The 16,445-nt window shown below is 53.1% G+C and overlaps 1 protein-coding gene across 2 annotated transcripts in view; it reads left to right on the top strand.

Moving 5' to 3' along the window:
* Positions 1-15,961, top strand: part of EPAS1 (endothelial PAS domain protein 1) — an 82,291-nt gene extending 66,330 nt beyond the window's left edge. For both annotated transcript variants that reach the window (XM_032411053.1, XM_032411052.1), the window contains exons 7-16: positions 1,228-1,334; positions 6,436-6,583; positions 7,264-7,478; positions 8,777-8,958; positions 9,422-9,532; positions 10,923-11,413; positions 12,145-12,271; positions 12,536-12,653; positions 12,973-13,140; positions 13,683-15,961. In XM_032411053.1, coding sequence (XP_032266944.1) covers positions 1,228-1,334; positions 6,436-6,583; positions 7,264-7,478; positions 8,777-8,958; positions 9,422-9,532; positions 10,923-11,413; positions 12,145-12,271; positions 12,536-12,653; positions 12,973-13,140; positions 13,683-13,834 — 1,819 coding nt within the window. In that variant the 3' untranslated portion in view covers positions 13,835-15,961. The remainder of the gene's footprint in view (positions 1-1,227; positions 1,335-6,435; positions 6,584-7,263; positions 7,479-8,776; positions 8,959-9,421; positions 9,533-10,922; positions 11,414-12,144; positions 12,272-12,535; positions 12,654-12,972; positions 13,141-13,682) is intronic.
* The last annotated feature ends 484 nt before the right edge of the window (positions 15,962-16,445 follow it).

The following is a 16,445-nucleotide window of genomic DNA, read 5'->3' as shown; positions in this document are numbered from 1 at the left end:
TTCCCTTCTGTGTTGTTAATTTCCATCGTGGATAAATGACAGGGCTGGACTCAGAAGTCATACATTCTGAAATAGAGCTCATAATCGTAAGAGTATAGCAACACTTGTGACTGGTGGTAGGCCAAGTAAACAAGACAATGAGCCCATTAGAAAAACTGCAGGAGACAGCAAAGCTTACAAGACATTTAGGTGTGATGTGGGAAAGTGGCTAATCTGGTGGTTCTTGGGTGGGGCTTCTTTATTTTAATGATTCTGATACAGAGCAAAGAGTCCTAAGTGTTAAGTGATCCTTCATGGTTCTCCACATTTGTCTGTTTTCTGTCCGCTTCCTATGAAACCTAGACACGTTATAAGAAGAAGAAAGGGACATTTGGGACGGCCGGGCCCTATCGTTTCAGAGCTGCCCATTTATCGGAGTGTAATGAGGAAGCACATTTCTAATACCTTGATTTTATATTTCTTCCTCTCAGCGCTTCCTCCCCACCCCCTTTCCTTGAAATGGGGAGGGGCAGGTAAAATACCATGGAAGGCAAGCCCACTGTGCAAGAAGTACCTGAGGTCACCAGGCAGGACCTGAGGAAAAGTACTCAGAGGAGTGAAGATCAAACAGGCAGGGCGGGCTCTCCTGCCCGGGGCTCCTCCTCACTCGCTGCTTATCACACAAAGGTCGTCTCGACACTCCTCCCCACGGAGACCACACCATTTTCACTTTTCATTTGTATCCCCCAGTAGTAACATAAGCTTGATCTGGTGATCTAGAACTCTGGTTTTCATTCTTGTTCCGTCCCAGGACATTTGTGTGGACATCAAGGGGATTGTCTGCTCTCCCTGGATCTCCCTCTTCGACAAAAACCAGGGGGTAGAGGGTGTGAGAGACCCTTCCAGGGGTTGTTGGGAGACTGGGTGTATGTGTATATTGGAGGTGGGGGATAGGGAATCCCCTGACTCTCCAAACACGATTTCAGGAAGTGCAGGAAGAGTAGGGGTTGGGTGGAGCCACAGTTGCAGGTTGACCACCATGTTTTTTTAACCTGGATGAATGGGATGACCAGGAAGCCTGGAGTGTTTTCATCTGAATGTATGCATTTTCCTGCACAAGAGGACACCTTCTGGATTTAGCTCCTTGAGTCCCTGCCCACATTCATATAGTCTCTCTTCCCACACGGTTGGGTTTTTTTGTTGTTGTTTATTTGTTGTTTTTTTGTTATTTGTTTTTTTTTAATTCAGAATCACAGAACTAGTTGGTTACCACCCTGAGGAGCTGCTTGGCCGCTCAGCCTATGAGTTTTACCATGCTTTGGACTCAGAGAACATGACCAAAAGTCACCAGAACCGTAAGTTCCTGGAGCACCCTGTATCTGTGGCTCCCTTGTATCTGTGGAATATGGCCTTGAGTGAGGTGTGACCAGTGAGACCAGAGAAGACCTGCTTCCCTCCTTCACAGAGCCACCATCTTGTGTGGCAGACAAGACCTGTGCCCTCAGGATGGTTAGAGATCCGAGGCAGCCACCAGCCCAGATGACAACTTCACGCAAATTAGGAAAAGGGCCCCTTCCTCTGAGGGGACACACCCATACCACGGCCCACAGCTTAGACAGTGGAAGGTGGGCTGAATCTCAGTCCCCACATTCCATCTCCACCCAGCGCCCCGTGCGGCCAGCAGTTGGCACAACCCTGTAGGACAGCCCTGTAGAGAGCAACGCAAGAGGACACATAGTCAGCTGGGTTGTGGGCTATAGAAGCAGGTACAGCCGAGAAGAGGAGACCTGGGAGAGTTCAGGAAAGGAAAGCACAGAGCCCTTGAGTTGGACCTTGAAGGATGGGGGAGGGTGGGGCTCAACCCGTGAAAGTAGAAGGGCAGCAGCTTCACAGATGTGTTGAGGTAGGCCCCGGTTCTCCAGCGGCTCACTTGCTGGGTCAGAGAACTCAGTCCGAGGCTGTCCAGGCAAACCAGCGGTGGCACATGGACACTGTGCTTTGCAACTTTTGAAAGAAAACCTGAGTTATGAAAGGATCCTGGAACAGCACTGTCCGATAGAACTTTCTGCAAGGGAGATGTTCTACATCTGCGTAGTCCACATGAAATGTCTAGTGCACCTGAGGAACTGAATTTTTAAAAACTTAATTTTACTTAAATTTAAATTGCCACCCTTGGCTAGTGGCTACCCCACAGGACAGGGCAATTCTAGTGCCTTCACTTGGCCATATTCCCAATGCAGCCTTCCTGTTTGCAGGCGATCCAAGACATCCTTGAGTCCATGCTGCCCGTCAACATGCAAGGACCCTGGGTCGATAGCCCTATACTTGGCCCACTGGGGGACATAGAAATTTATAGGATTGCTCCCCAACGGAAGGAGGAGGAGGGTTGTGAACTCTGTGGGAGCAGGTGGCTCATCTCTCTAGCCTCAGTATCTAGCATAGCGTTTGATAAAATGTGGGCACTAAGTCCGCAGTAAACCCAAGGGCAACACACATATCTGGGAAAGAATGCTTCAAAATAAGTGCTGACAGTGGTGGAGACAGAGGTGCCAAGAAGATTGTAGGAGGATTAAAAATGGGTAAGGTAAGTCTAACAAGCTTGCCGGTGGCCCTGCTGGTCTTGGGCCCCCAGGATTAGCTGTGGCTTGGAGTGGCAGTGGAGAAAATGGAGATGCTGCTCTCTGTCCACCGTTTCTAAATCCATCGTCTATCCTAAGGTTAGGACAGCTGAGTTCAGAGCAGCCAACAGATTAGCAACCCCGTAAACTGTATGTGAGCGCAGTTCATATCCTCTGATGGAGTGAGAATCTTCTCTTTCTAATTTCTCTGCTTTTTCCTCGCGGCTTTGGGGTTTGAGCTGACAGTACAAGAGGGCCCCTTATGATATCTCAGAGAAGTGTTGGCAAAAAACCAACCAACCAACCAGCCTAGATTCAGCCCCATTCGGGGACCCAGAGAATGCGGGAGGGAGGTGAAGTGCCTTTGTGTGCCCGTGGATGTGACCCAGCCCTAGCCTGCCCCAGCTTTGAAACTGTGGGATGTGGTGCCAGCTTTCATGCTGGGATTCCCCATGCTTTTCTGTTACTCGGTAGTTCTTGCTCCCAAAGTCATCCCAACACTGTGACTCTGGGACCTGGGCTCTGGCCCAGCTGACCCACGGATTTCCCAGGGCCTGGCTTTCTGGGCCTTTCCTCCTTTACATGTAAAATTGGGAAAAGTCCAGCTTTTTTCCTCAGCCAAGGGTGAAGTCAAAGCAGGGGACAATAGTAAAAGTTTCTGGGAATTCCTGGAGGACAGTATTATACTCTGTCTTCTGGGGTAGAAGGGCTGAGGAAACTGCTATCAAAAGGAACAAAAATGATGACTTCTCACTGGGCATAGAAAAAGGATTTTCTCCTCCTCCTTAAAAATCTTTGACCCCTAAAACAGAGCTGGGATAAAAATTTGTCATATCAGTTTCCTGCTGACTCCAGGGGGAAATATGGTGCTTTTTATTGAATCCATATATTGAAGCATTAGGCACACTTAAAGGTAATTCACACCCGAAGAGAAATCACAGGCTCTCTTCTTCCCCTGATGGAGCCAAGTAAAGCTGCCCTGAGCTCAGCGGCCTCATACCCAGCCAGCAAACCCAAATCCAGCAAAGGGAAGTCTGTGTGGGTTGGAAATTGGGTTAATGCCAGCTAAAACAGAAGCATCTATTTCTGTCTCTCCACCTGTGTGTGTGTGTGTGTGTGTGTGTGTGTGTGTTGCTGGGTTTGTGCAAATAAAGTTGTACCACAGACTCACACTAATGCGGCGGGATAATTGGAGGCCCAACTTGGAGGCTAGTTCAGGTTTATACACCAGCATCCTGAGTTTCCACACGAATGTGTGTTTTAGCCTGTGAACGTTTACTGTCGAAATGAGTGGGGAAGCTCTGTCCTCCAACCAGATTTAGATAATTGAAAGCCATCATTTCCAAATGGATTAGTAATTTATACATCGTTACTGTCGGGGGTAGGGGCTGGGGAGAGTTGGGGGGGGGCGGTTTCTCTTTGTTGTGTGAGGACATTATGTGCTCTTAGGAAAACAAGATTAAAGGCCATAAACGGCCTATCTGCCAAGGAGCAGGCCCCTCACCAAGGCTGGCATTAATGAACAGATGGTTAGAAAGCAGACGTAATTATATTGTACTGTCAGAGCAGGCCCTCGCCTGCAATCACTAGAAATGCAGTTAAGACCTTTGCTCGCTGTACTGCTTAATCAAAAAGAATAGGAGCCCTGAACTTTGTCTGCATTAAGATCCGTCTAAATAAGTTAATTCCAGGCACTTGAAATTGTGCAAAAATTGTTTCTCTGCAGCATGGGGGCCTCAGTGGGGCACCTCCCCCCAGGGAGGACAGCAGTGATTTCTTTGGCCGAGGGGCCCATGACAATGCAGGACCACAGACACAGCAAATCGAGGCTTCCCAGTGAATGGCGGCCTGGGGGTCGTAGCCAGAGAGTGCGGGGCTGGGAGTGCCATTGTCCCACTCAGAGTGCGTCGCTCCTGTCCTGTGTCGTGTTAAGCAGGTCACAGTCCCCCTGGCCTTAGTTCCTTCATGTCCAAAGCAGGTGACATCTATCCTCTCTGCGGCCCAGTATTGTGTTCAGAAAGACTAGACTAGGGTGATACGCCACTTTGGAAAAGAACGTGGCAGCTTCTTACAAAGGAAGCATGTACTGAGCCGGTGATCTGGCCACCGTCCCCCTAGCTACACCCACAATATGTGTCCATACAAAGATGCGTACACCAATGTTTATAGCAGCGTTATTCGTAATAACCGAAAAAACTGAAAACAACTTAAACATCCATCTACAGGTGAATGGATAAACCAATTATGGTACCTCCATACAATGGAATACAACTCAGCAATAAAAAGGAACAAACCCCGAATACCTGCATCACCCTGAGGAATCTGGAAAACATGCTGAGTGAAAAGAAGCCAGACACAAAAGAGTACATGCTCTTGTATGAGTCCACTTATATGCAGATGGAGAGAAGAGCAACATATAGTGACAGAAACCAGATCAGGGGTAGCCTGGGACCAGGGGTGGCGATGGGGATGACCTGGCAGGAGGCCTAAGGAATTCGGAGGTGGCGGACTGATGGGAAAGTTGTTTACCTTTGTGGTGACAGTCGCATATACATTTGTCAAAACTCGTTGGACTGTGTCCTTAAAGTAGTTGCATTTTTAAATTGAAGGTAAACTAAACCTCACTGAAGTTGATTTTAAAAATGAAAACCAAACCACGAAAGCTTAGATTGGGAGTCTCACATTTAGACTGTGATCCTGTCTACTGTTTCCACTGAGGGGCCCTTTCAGCAAATTACCCGGGAGTTCTCAGCCTCAGTGTCTTCAGATGTAAAACATGGAATCGTGATAGACACCTCATGGTGTCATAGCGAATTACACGAGCTGATGGTAACACTGATCCTTACGGACGACTTATGTGCCAGGCAGTTCTAATTGCTTTGCAGCAATGAGTTCATCTTGAGGCAGTTTTGAACCCTGCAAAGCACTGCACACAAGTAAGTTACTACTTCCTGCACCTTGGAGGTAGGTGCTTGTTCCATTTTTGAAGTGGGTAAAATGTGCCCAGAAGAACATAAAGGTAAAGGACCACAAGCGGCCTTAGTAGGAACCAAGCTGCCCTCCTCAGCCTCGCAAGCCTGGTGAATGGGGAGGTGGCCCCCGAGCCTACCGGGAGAACGGAGTGCAATTCTCCATGTTTACCGAGAATCTGGATATTCTCCCGTGGGGCCCCTCGCAACGTTCTCTACAGTCCCGGGTAAGAGGTGGCTTTTCCCATACAGCATTTGTCCAGGACATTCAGTCCGCATTTCTGCACCTGATCAGCGAGCCAGGCAGATGTGGTCCTCAGTGTGAACAGCTGTCGTATGCCGGCTAGCTAATAAGGAGCATTATCATCATTACTATTATTTTTATCCGCACCTCGTTTTGCAGAGGAGGAAACCAAAACTAAGAGGGACTGTGCTTTTCCCAGAGTCCCCATGCTAGCAAGATTTCCTAATGCTTCCATCATGCCTCTTCCAGTTCTCTGTGATTTGAGGAGTTCGGAGGTAGGATTCTGAAGAATGAATTCCCAAGGAATGAAAGTAGATGGACAGTTTGGAAAACTACCAGAAATTCTAACATTAGTAGACTTTAATTTAAGGAGATTTATTGATTCCTTTTTAATGGGAGCAGATGAAGCCTTCTGGACTGGGCAATGTGGGACACCTTCCCAGTGCTTTCTTACAGTAAAAGAAATGTTAAATGAGCATTTAGAATAATCTGGAAGAGGAAAGAAGTCATGAGGAGGTCCTTGTGTCCTGGTGCCCGGTCTTGTCTGTTTCCCCGTAGACCGCCCTCCCCATGAGGTCTCGCTCCCCAGCCTCCCTGACCTCAGGCTCCGTTTCTCCTCCCCTAGTGTGCACCAAAGGGCAGGTGGTGAGCGGCCAGTACCGGATGCTTGCGAAGCACGGGGGCTACGTATGGCTGGAGACCCAGGGGACAGTCATCTACAACCCTCGCAACCTGCAGCCCCAGTGCATCATGTGCGTGAACTACGTCCTGAGGTAAGCATGTGAGGGCCGCAGGGCGGGGTGTGCAGGATGCCTGAGCTCCCCAGACTGAGGGCAGCAGGCTGAGGGAACGCACACCTGCCCGAACCCCAGCACTGCGTCTTGCGAGCTCTTTGTGCCAGTCCTTAGGACCTACAGGATTTTCATGGCTGTCTCGGGAACTGTAGGACACCTGGGGTTGCCCCTTCCCGGTGATTTTTTTTTTTTTTTTGTCTGTGTCTCTCTCTCCCCCCGCCCCCATCTGTCATCTGTGTCATGCCTCTGACCCACGTGGGGAGGCAGATAGCATAGTTGCCACTAATGAGTATCTTCTGAACGGGGAACAAGGAAAGAGATACTGCTTGGGCTTCCTGGGAGAAGATGTAACAGCTTCACTCCATAGTGCCTGGGGAGAAAGTTGGAGATGGTCACCGCTAGAGTAAAACGAAAACCTAGCCCTCACACCCACATACACACTGCACGCCCAGAGACATCCATATCCGGAGGGCATGCTCGGGCTTGCTGCCTCCATGATTCCAAACCTCACTGTGTGGTTCTTTACAAAGTGCTGGCACGGCGTCCACACCTCTGTTTTCGCCTGAGAGGGTTAGCTATCTGGCTTTCCATGTGTCCGGGGGTATGACAGGATTTTGCTAGAAAATGTGGAAGGTCTGAAGCACCTCTCGTCCCATCAGTGAGATCGAGAAGAACGACGTGGTGTTCTCCATGGACCAGACGGAGTCCCTGTTCAAGCCCCACCTGATGGCCATGAACAGCGTCTTTGACAGCAGTGGGGAGGTGGTAGTGTCTGACAAGAGTAACTACCTGTTCACCAAGCTGAAGGAGGAGCCCGAGGAGCTAGCCCAGCTGGCGCCCACTGCGGGAGATGTCATCGTTTCTCTGGATTTCGGTGGGTGCTTCTGAGCTGAACAGGGGCCTGCTCAGCCCTCTCTGGGTGGGGAGGAGGTTCTTACTGTAACAGGCCTCCCTGGCTTAGGGCTTCCTCAACCCCTGCCCCTTCCCTGGCCCTGTGAATCCTCTGTCGGAGGCCAGACTCTGTGCTGAGTGCCATCTGGCGCGGAGTAAGAGGGTCCTACTTCGGACTCTGCAAAGTGCCAAACGGGCGGGGGTTTTGGGGGCTCTCTCCTGAGGAGCCAGCAGATTCTGCAGCACAGGCGGGGGGAGTCTGACATGAGGGAGGGGGCAACAGGAGAGATGCTCTGAGGCCGCTGCCGTGTTTTCACAGAGAGGGTGGCTCTCCCCCTGGGCCTTAAAGGACAGATTGCTCGTTTAGGGAGAGGGCCAGGCTGAAATGGTAGGAGAAATAATTCCAGAAAAGTGGAGGGAGAAAAGATGCTGGCCCAGGATGAAGCCTTTATGTGCACTATTTCTTTAAAATGCTGGCCTGTCCACGGGGTGCCTGGGCGACTCAGTTGGTGAAGGATCCGACTCTTGATTTCGGGTCAGGTCATGATCTCAGGGGTCGTGAGATCAAGCCCCATGTTGGGCTCGGTGCTGGGCGTGGAGTCTGCTGGAGATTCTCTCTCCCTCGCCCTCTGCCCCTCCCCCCACCCTGTGCACGCACTCTCTAAAAAATTAAAATGTTGGCATGTCCAGATGTGTGGCCCCAGGCAGAGTTTTCGGCCCTGTCCCCCTCCCATGCTGGAAACACCTTCGATGCGTACCTGGGAAGCCCCTTGTTCCCAGGTTGTGACCCCCATCACCCTCCCCAGCCTCCCGTGCCTGCCCCAGGGCTAGCAGCACCTCCCCCTGCTCACCCTACACTGGCTTGGCCTCTTTGGAAGTGCTCTGGAGAGGCCACGCAGGGATCGTGACTTCAGAAACCGTAAAGGGCAGTGGCCCCGGGACGCGAAGTCTTGCAGTGGCCCTGTGTTGTGGCAGGACTGAGGAACTCTTACAACCTCCTCCTCGGGGACATTCCCGACCCCTTGTCAAGGAGGTGGGCCCTAGTGCCTGTAGTCTCTGACAAGGAAATGCTCCAGAAGGGCGCTCCCTTCCAAGGAAGGCAGTTCGTTGCCTCACAGTCCCGGTTCGGGGCCCGTAGTTGCAGCGGGGCCTTGGAGACTGAAAGCCCCAGGCATGCTTTCCGACCCTCTGAGGACCTTCCGTGCACCCTCTGGGCTTTCTGTGCCCGGGGGTAAGGCCAGGGGTTGTGGGTGGTAACCAGCCAGGCCCTTGTCTCCACAGGGAGCCAGAGCTTCGAGGAAGCCTCATCCTACGGCAGCACCCTGCTGCCCCCAAGCCAGCCGTGGCCCAGAGAGCCGAGGAGCCAGAGCGAGCCAGGGAGCCTGCCCGCCTTCACCGTGCCCCAAGCGGCGGCCTCCGGGAGCGCCACCCCAAGTGCCAGCAGCAGCAGCAGCTGCTCCACGGTGAGCACCCCGCCTTGGGGTGCGGACATGGAAAGGGTGGGCTGCCCCTTTTGGCTGCTGCAGGATGGCCAAGTAGACGGCCCACCTAGGAATATGGCCCGGAGTCCCCTAGGGGCGTGGGGACACTTATTGCCCGCTGTTCCAGCTGGGTGCTCTCACTGTGTGCACCCCCATCTAAATGCTAAGTTCCTTGAAGGTGGGGGCTGAGTGGCACACAGCTTTGAGCCCGTAGCTCAGGCACCGGGCAGGGCCGTCACCATCCTGCCCGGAGCAGAGAGCTATATGGTTTCTGGAGCCCCGCCGGCCACGGCCTTCTCGTAAGGAGGGGTCCCTGTCCACATACTTGTGTCTCAGACTGGGGATGAATCTGGGAGTCTAGGAATGTACTGCTCCTTTCACCTTGGACTTCTGGTGAGAGCAGTGCCCTCCTCTTGACTTAGTCACTCTCCTTCCTGGCCCCCAGCCCAGCAGCCCCGGAGACTATTACACATCCCTGAATGATGATCTGAAGATTGAAGTGATCGAGAAGCTCTTCACCATGGATACAGAGGCAAAGGACCAGGGCGGCACCCAGGTAGACGGGCCGTGCCTGCCCGCTGGTGGGTGGTGAAGGCTCACACCCGTTCTTGCAGCTGCATCCCTTTGTTGCAGAGACCAGTGGGGGCACTTGGCCAAGGTCCTGATCTTACATGGGAAGTGGAGCCTGGGCTAGTCCCCTTCTCCCACCTCTGTCCTCTGCTTTGCAGGCCCCATCCAGCTCGTGCACTCTTTACTGAGGCCAGGTTTTCATGTGCACCAAGAAAGCAAACTACCTGATCCTTTCTTAAAGAAGCCCTATGTTTAAAGAGGAGATCCAGAATTGTGAGAAGTTTATAAACCACAAGGGACAATTACTCTCCTCACAAACACATTCATCTTAGGATTCTGAAATAACAACTTCTATTTTAAATGCATCTTAGAAGGATCTCTGACAGATTTTCATTTACACACAACTTTTCAGGGATGCACATGGGCAGTGTCCTTGAAAGGGACTGGTGTTCCTGAAAAATTACAAAAACAGGGACGAAGTGGGTGGATGTTTAAGGCCCCCTTTGTCTTAGTTCCAGTTCTTCTAACAAATCCCCTTGCTGCTCAGCCGGTCTCTTCGTCCTGCCTGGTGCAAACTTCCACAATTCGGCACAACTTCCCTACTTGAACCCTTCCTGCTCTCTCCTCGGAACTCCTGAGGGGTCCGTTACTCAGGACTTGATTCTGTCTGCTTCTCTTCTTCCACGGTGCCATGCAGCGCATCATCACTAAGCTGCACACCGCCCCCCACCCCCGCGCCACCAGCGAGGGCATCATTTTTGCCGTGGGCTTTTGGGTACACCCCGTAGTGCCCGTCAGGACACTGGGAGCTTAAGCACGATGCCCGAGAACTTTTGTGAAAGGCTCTCTGCCAGCAGGGCGCTCTTACTCTACAAGCAGGCCACAGACGAAGCCGGGGTGCGCACTTTGTGCTCACGCCTGTGCAGGAGAGGAGGACAGAGCTGTCCCTGGCTCCCCACGAGCCACTGTGTACACCACGGGCCTCAGGGGCAGCCTCACTGGGGCCACAGGAGAGAGGGTGGGGTTTGGACAGGAGACGGGAGAGAGGAGGGCGTTTCAGGTGGGGTGAGGCAGGGTCACCCATGTGGAACGTGCAGGGACCACCGAGTGGAGCGTGGAGATCTGGGGCACACACTGAAGGGGGCGCAAACCCCTGGAAAGGCTAGCATCCCAGGCCAAGAGACAAATCTGAGTTTTCTGTTGGTGGGCCACAGGGATCAAAGGCTGTGCTAGAGCAAGGGAGGGACACTGCTGAAGGGAAGGGGTGCAGGAGAGGGAGGGCACAGGCAGGGCTGCGAGGGATGGACGAGGGGCTGGAATAGCGTTCTCGAGGTGATGCCCACCTCACCGCGCCTTTGCCTCTGCTCTGTCCTCAGACGGACTTCAGTGAGCTGGACTTGGAGACCCTGGCACCTTACATCCCCATGGACGGTGAAGACTTCCAGCTCAGTCCCATCTGCCCCGAAGAGAGGCTCCTGCCGGAGAAGCCGCAGTCCACCCCCCAGCACTGCTTCAGCACCATGACGAACATCTTCCAGCCGCTGGCGCCGATGGCCTCCCATGGGCCCTTCCTCCTGGACAAGTACCAGCAGCAGCTGGGAAGCAAGAAGATAGAGCCTGAGCACCAGCCCATGTCCTCCATCTTCTTTGACGGCGGGAGTAAGGTGTCCCTGCCGCCGTGCTGTGGCCAAACCAGCACCCCTCTCTCCTCCATGGGAGGCAGATCCAACACCCAGTGGCCCCCTGACCCACCATTACATTTTGGGCCCACTAAGTGGCCTGCTGCAGATCAGCACCCGGAGTCCTTGGGGCCATCACTGTTGGGCGCCCCCCTCACCTCACCTCATCTCTCCATGTTCAAGAAAAGGTGAGCTTCCCTTGGCTGCGTCAGCAGAGGCGCCCACGGCAGGGGGTGGGGGGGAGCTCTGGGGCCCCAGAAAGGCTCCCTGTTCCTCCCCTGCCACAGCCTTCCCTGTGCCCTGAGGGTGGAGGCCTTGGGGGGAATCACCCCGAGGTATGTGAGGACACATTTCTGTCAGGCCGAGGCGGAGAGAAGGGGCCTGCTGAGGGCCTTGACCACCACCGTGTCTCCCTGCAGACCGGGGCTCATCAGCCGAGGCACAGATGCACACAAGCATTTGACTGACTCTTCTCTTAGTTCTCTGCGGGAACCCTGGTTGAGAAGAGCATAAACGGTGCCCTTCCTTCTCCCCTGCCTGTGGGCTGTACCCAGTGAGCCTCTCCGGGCTCCTCCCAGCTCCCCAGCAAGGCCCGTGTCAACCCGTGGGGCGCTCACTGGGCCGGGTCACGGTGGTTGATCTGGGGCTTCTCGCTCCCTGGGGCGCTTGCCCATCGTCACCGGGGAGCGACAGGGCAGAAGACTGAGATCTTCAAGCCCAGTGTCACCCACTGTGCAGCCACAGATGAGGCTGCCCGGATACAGCTGGGCGGGCGGGCAGACGTGGAGGGAGGTACAGGTCACGTGAACCGTCAGCATCTCAAGCCCACTGCCCCTCCTCTGGGACTCTGAGCCAGCACGGGCAAGGAGGGGTGTGGGGCCCCCAACTCCTTCACGGCTCCCTCTCTTGGGCTCGGCAGGTCTGCAAAGGGCTTTGGGCCCCAAGGCCCAGATGTGCTGAGCCCAGCCATGGTAGCCTTGGCCAACAAGCTGAAGCTGAAGCGACAGCGAGAATATGAGGAACAAGCCTTCCAAGACGTGAGCGGGGTGAGCCACCTGCCTGGTGCCGTCTGGGTTCCCTCCACAGCCCGGGGGGGGCGCGGCTGGGTGTGGAGACAGGGCTGAGGGCGGAGGTCCGGCCCACCCGGAAACTCTCGCAGTGGCTGTGAGGGCCCAGAGAGCCTGCCGGGGGCAGCGGGGAGAGGTGTGGATGGGGCCTTTCAGAGAGCACACCAGCCCCCGTGCAGGCCCACCCTACCCCCGACTTCGTTTGAGGACCTGGTTCTCTGGCCTTCTCCCCTCTACATCCAGGGCGATCCATCAGGCAGCAGCACTTCGCATCAGGTGTGGAAAAGGATGAAGAGCCTCAGGGGCAACGTGAACTGCCCTCTGATGCCCGACAAACTGCTGAGCGCAAACCTCCCCAGTGGTAAGCAGCAGCAGGCCCAGGCCTCCTGGGGGGCTGCGGGGACAGCATATGCAGGGGCCCCTCTGGGTTCCCCCACAGTCTCAGCGCCTGCCTCTCTGAGCCTTGGCCGAACAGGACAGGGTCCCATGCCGCCCCCCCCCCCCCCCCGCCGGCACACACCCACCTCCCCCTTCGCACTAGGCTCAGATGATACAGTCAGGAAGTGCTGGGCACTCCAGTCCTGAGCACCTTTTGTGAAGGAAGGGGGTTTCGGGGGGTTTTCAGTCTCTTCCCTGCCTGGGCCTGGCACTGCCCTCACTTGCTGGCATTGGGCTTTCAGACGAGTTCACCCAAAATCCCATGAGGGGCCTCGGACAACCCCTGAGACACCTGCCACCACCACCCTCTGGTGGGACCCCTGGGGAGAACGCCAAGAGGGGGCTCCCCCCGCAGTGTTACGCCCCTCCGTACCAGGACTACAGCCTGCCATCGGCTCACAAGGTGTCAGGTGAGTGCGTTCGGGAACTGGAACCTCTGGGCAGCAGGGCTCAGCTCAGGACGAGGAGGGGACTGCCGCCCCAGAGGGCAGCTGCCTTTCCCAGAAGGAGTACAGCAGGGGCTGCATGCCATCTGCCCCCAGAGTTCTAGAAGGGACATCCAGGGCTCTTTGGACCGAAGAGTCCCCAAGCCCATGTCTTCTGCTCAGGGTTTCAGGGTGCCATATTGCCTACTGCCTCCTTCACAGCAGGGGCATCGCTCTGCCTTCGGGCAGGAACTGAGCTGAGGACATGCACAGAGAATGCGCTGCCACGAGGTGGCCTGGAGAGTTCTGGGAGGGTTAGCCACCGGACGGCCCCCCCCTTCTACCCTGGACTGCCTGTGTCTGTTCCCATCTTACAGATCCTAGATACCATTCCAGAAGGGTTGCTATTTGACACGAATATAATCGGTGGCTTGGGGGAAACATCCCAGAAGCCCTCTTATGGAGGAGACCCTTTTTGGAATGTTTGACTGAGAGCTTTAAACACACGGTACCAACCATTCTTTCAGGCATGGCCAGTCGGCTGCTCGGGCCCTCCTTTGAGCCCTACCTGCTGCCCGAATTGACCAGATATGACTGTGAGGTGAATGTTCCGGTGCCAGGAAGCTCCACGCTCCTGCAAGGAGGGGACCTCCTCAGAGCCCTGGACCAGGCCACCTGAGCCAGGGCTCCCCCCTGGGCGGGCCGCCCCCCCCGCGGCCCGCGCCGCCCTGCCAGCTTCACTCTCTACGTCTACTTTTGCAACTAGGTATCTCTAACACCAACACACTTTTTACAAGATGTACCTACCTGGCGAACCTGCCCACGTCACCAAGTAGTGGCCTTTTTCTAAAGATGCTCACTTTAGTAGCTGTATTTTTAAATACACCGTTTTCCCTGCTGCGTTTTATTCTGTCAATGAACATGTTCTTAAATTTTGTAAGATTTTTCTTTCCCCAACTTCGATTACTTCTAATTTATATTATTCATGGGTCCCTCTGTCTCGCTCTCTCACACACACAGTATCCATACTAACGAGTTTTGTGTTATGTCTGTTCTCTTGTCGGGAAAGCTTTGGCTTCATTTAACTAAAAAAAGGTTTTGTTGTTGTTGTTGTTGCCAAAGAGAAACAAAGTAATTTTGCTATCCAAGCTGGATTTTCGTGGCCTATTCCTCTCAAAGCCCTTCTCCTTTCTTTCTTAAAACTAATCACCCTATGGTAAATTTCCATCTTTTTTCTCTTTTTAAGCCTACCTTAGCTCTAATCTTGACACAACTTTTGGGAAAAAGAAATGTGAAGGGTGAACTCCAGCGTATGTGGTTGTCTGTGAAGGTTGCGCAATGTGGCTTTTCCCTCACTGTTTGGGGTTCTTCTCCCGCATTCGGTGGATTTGTTTGTTAATTATTATTCAAAAACATAACTGAGTTTTTTTTTTTTAAAGAAAACTTATATCTGGGTTAATGTGTTTATCATATATATGGGTACTTTGTAATATCTAAAAACTTAGAAACGGAAATGGAATCCTGCTCACAAAATCACTTTAAGATATTTTTCATAAGGTGTTGGTTTTCTCTCTCCTGGTGTTGCCGACACTGCAATCGCTCGGCACTCCCCTGGGCCTGTCCTAGCTCTGCTCAAGGTCTCTCGCTGTTGGCTTTTTGCTCTGGGGATATGCCATGGGCCTGACAAACAATCCAAGACGTGGAATCATGAAGTGTTGGGAGCATTGCGAGCTGTCTTCTCATGTTCTATATGTATTATGTATGTATGTATGTATGTATATTATTATTGCTGCCAAGAGGGTCTGATGGCATGTTATGGGGTGAGGGTGGGGCGAATCTAAGGGAGGGGAAGTGCTTTAATTTTTCTTCAGATTTTGTTGCTAGCCCTTCAAGTGCACTGAGCTATGGGACTCCAAAGGTCTTTCACGTGGCACATTTGGATATTTCCAGAATTACCATGAGATGGTTTCAGTGGGAATTCAGGAAAGAAAGTGAGGATTCAGAAATGGTGCAGTGATCCAGCCCACGGTCCTCCCAGCTTACCAGCCCGGAGCACATGGAGCTGGCCTGAGGGTGCGGAAAGGGGGTGTAGCTGGTCCTGACCAGGCCCGCACCCCTTCCTCCGCCTGCTGTCAGGTGGCCCTGCCAGGAGCAGCAGGTAGACTTCCTGGTTGGCCCCTAGCCTCAGGCCTTCCCCAAGGTCTGTCACCTGAAGTGACTTACACAGGTAGGAAGCACTGAAAATCAAGTGTTCTCAGAGCACTTTATAACCCACTGGTTAAGAGGGACAATACCTTTTGGTTTTTAATTACCAATCACATGGAACTCTTCTGTCCTGGGTACAATGAGGAAGTTTCTAGAAACACACACAAAGCACGGCAGGCCAAGAATTTGGTAAAGCTGGATGGACTTATTGCCAAAAACACAACAAAAACCTGAAGTTCAAAAGAAATCTAGGAGAAAAATGACCTGGTCACTGCCTTGACCACATCACACTGTAGCACCGCTTGGCCCCACGCACGGCGGCAGAACTTGAAGGGTTACTGACGTGTAAACGCTGGTGTTTGATTTCCTGTGTGTGTTGCCTCAGCATTAAGGGCATTTTACCCTTGCAGTTTTACTAAAACACTCTGAAAAATATTCCAAGCTTCATATTAACCTTACCTGTCAACGTAACGAGTTCATGAACATTACTGTATTGTCAAACTCCTACTGACAACATTACTATAGAGGAGCTTAACTTTATAAGGAAATGTATTTTGACACTGATATCTTATTAAAGTGTTCTGATCCTACCAGTGCTGGTGGCTCTTGTTTCGTGGAGACTGGTCACAGGCTACACCGACGTAAAGGAAAGCCTCTATTAAATAGTCCGCAGACAGCGCACGCGGACCCCGAGCTCTGTGAGGCAATGGAGGCCAGCCGACAGGAAGGACAGAGCAACATGAACGCTTGGGAACCTGCTCAAGACTGGGCGCCATTGTTGTATCAGCCATATTTCCGCCTAGTTTTCTGTCTGCCACTGGGCCCTTTCTCGTATCCTGGGGGGGTGTTGGTGGGGGGGGGGTTACCCAAGGATAGAAGTCACGGTCGTGCTTTCAGAAGGCTACATGAAACAGCGTGAGAGCTGTGCTGGTCTACACGTAACCATCTGCACTTCGAGATGAAGGTTTGAAGGGGCAGCATGGGTACTAGCAGTCAGGGAGGACCTCAGTGTGGAGGTGGCAGGGCTCCAGCGGGGCCTTCCCAGGGAGAAGGTAAAGGTGGGAGGGGAAGGGCCAAGACTGCCT

Source organism: Phoca vitulina, unplaced genomic scaffold (assembly GCF_004348235.1).
Source record: "Phoca vitulina isolate PV1807 unplaced genomic scaffold, GSC_HSeal_1.0 scaffold12, whole genome shotgun sequence".
Taxonomy (NCBI): Eukaryota; Metazoa; Chordata; class Mammalia; order Carnivora; family Phocidae; genus Phoca; species Phoca vitulina.
The sequence above is the reverse complement of the archived record's forward strand: the minus strand, read 5'-3'. Positions and strand labels throughout refer to the sequence as shown.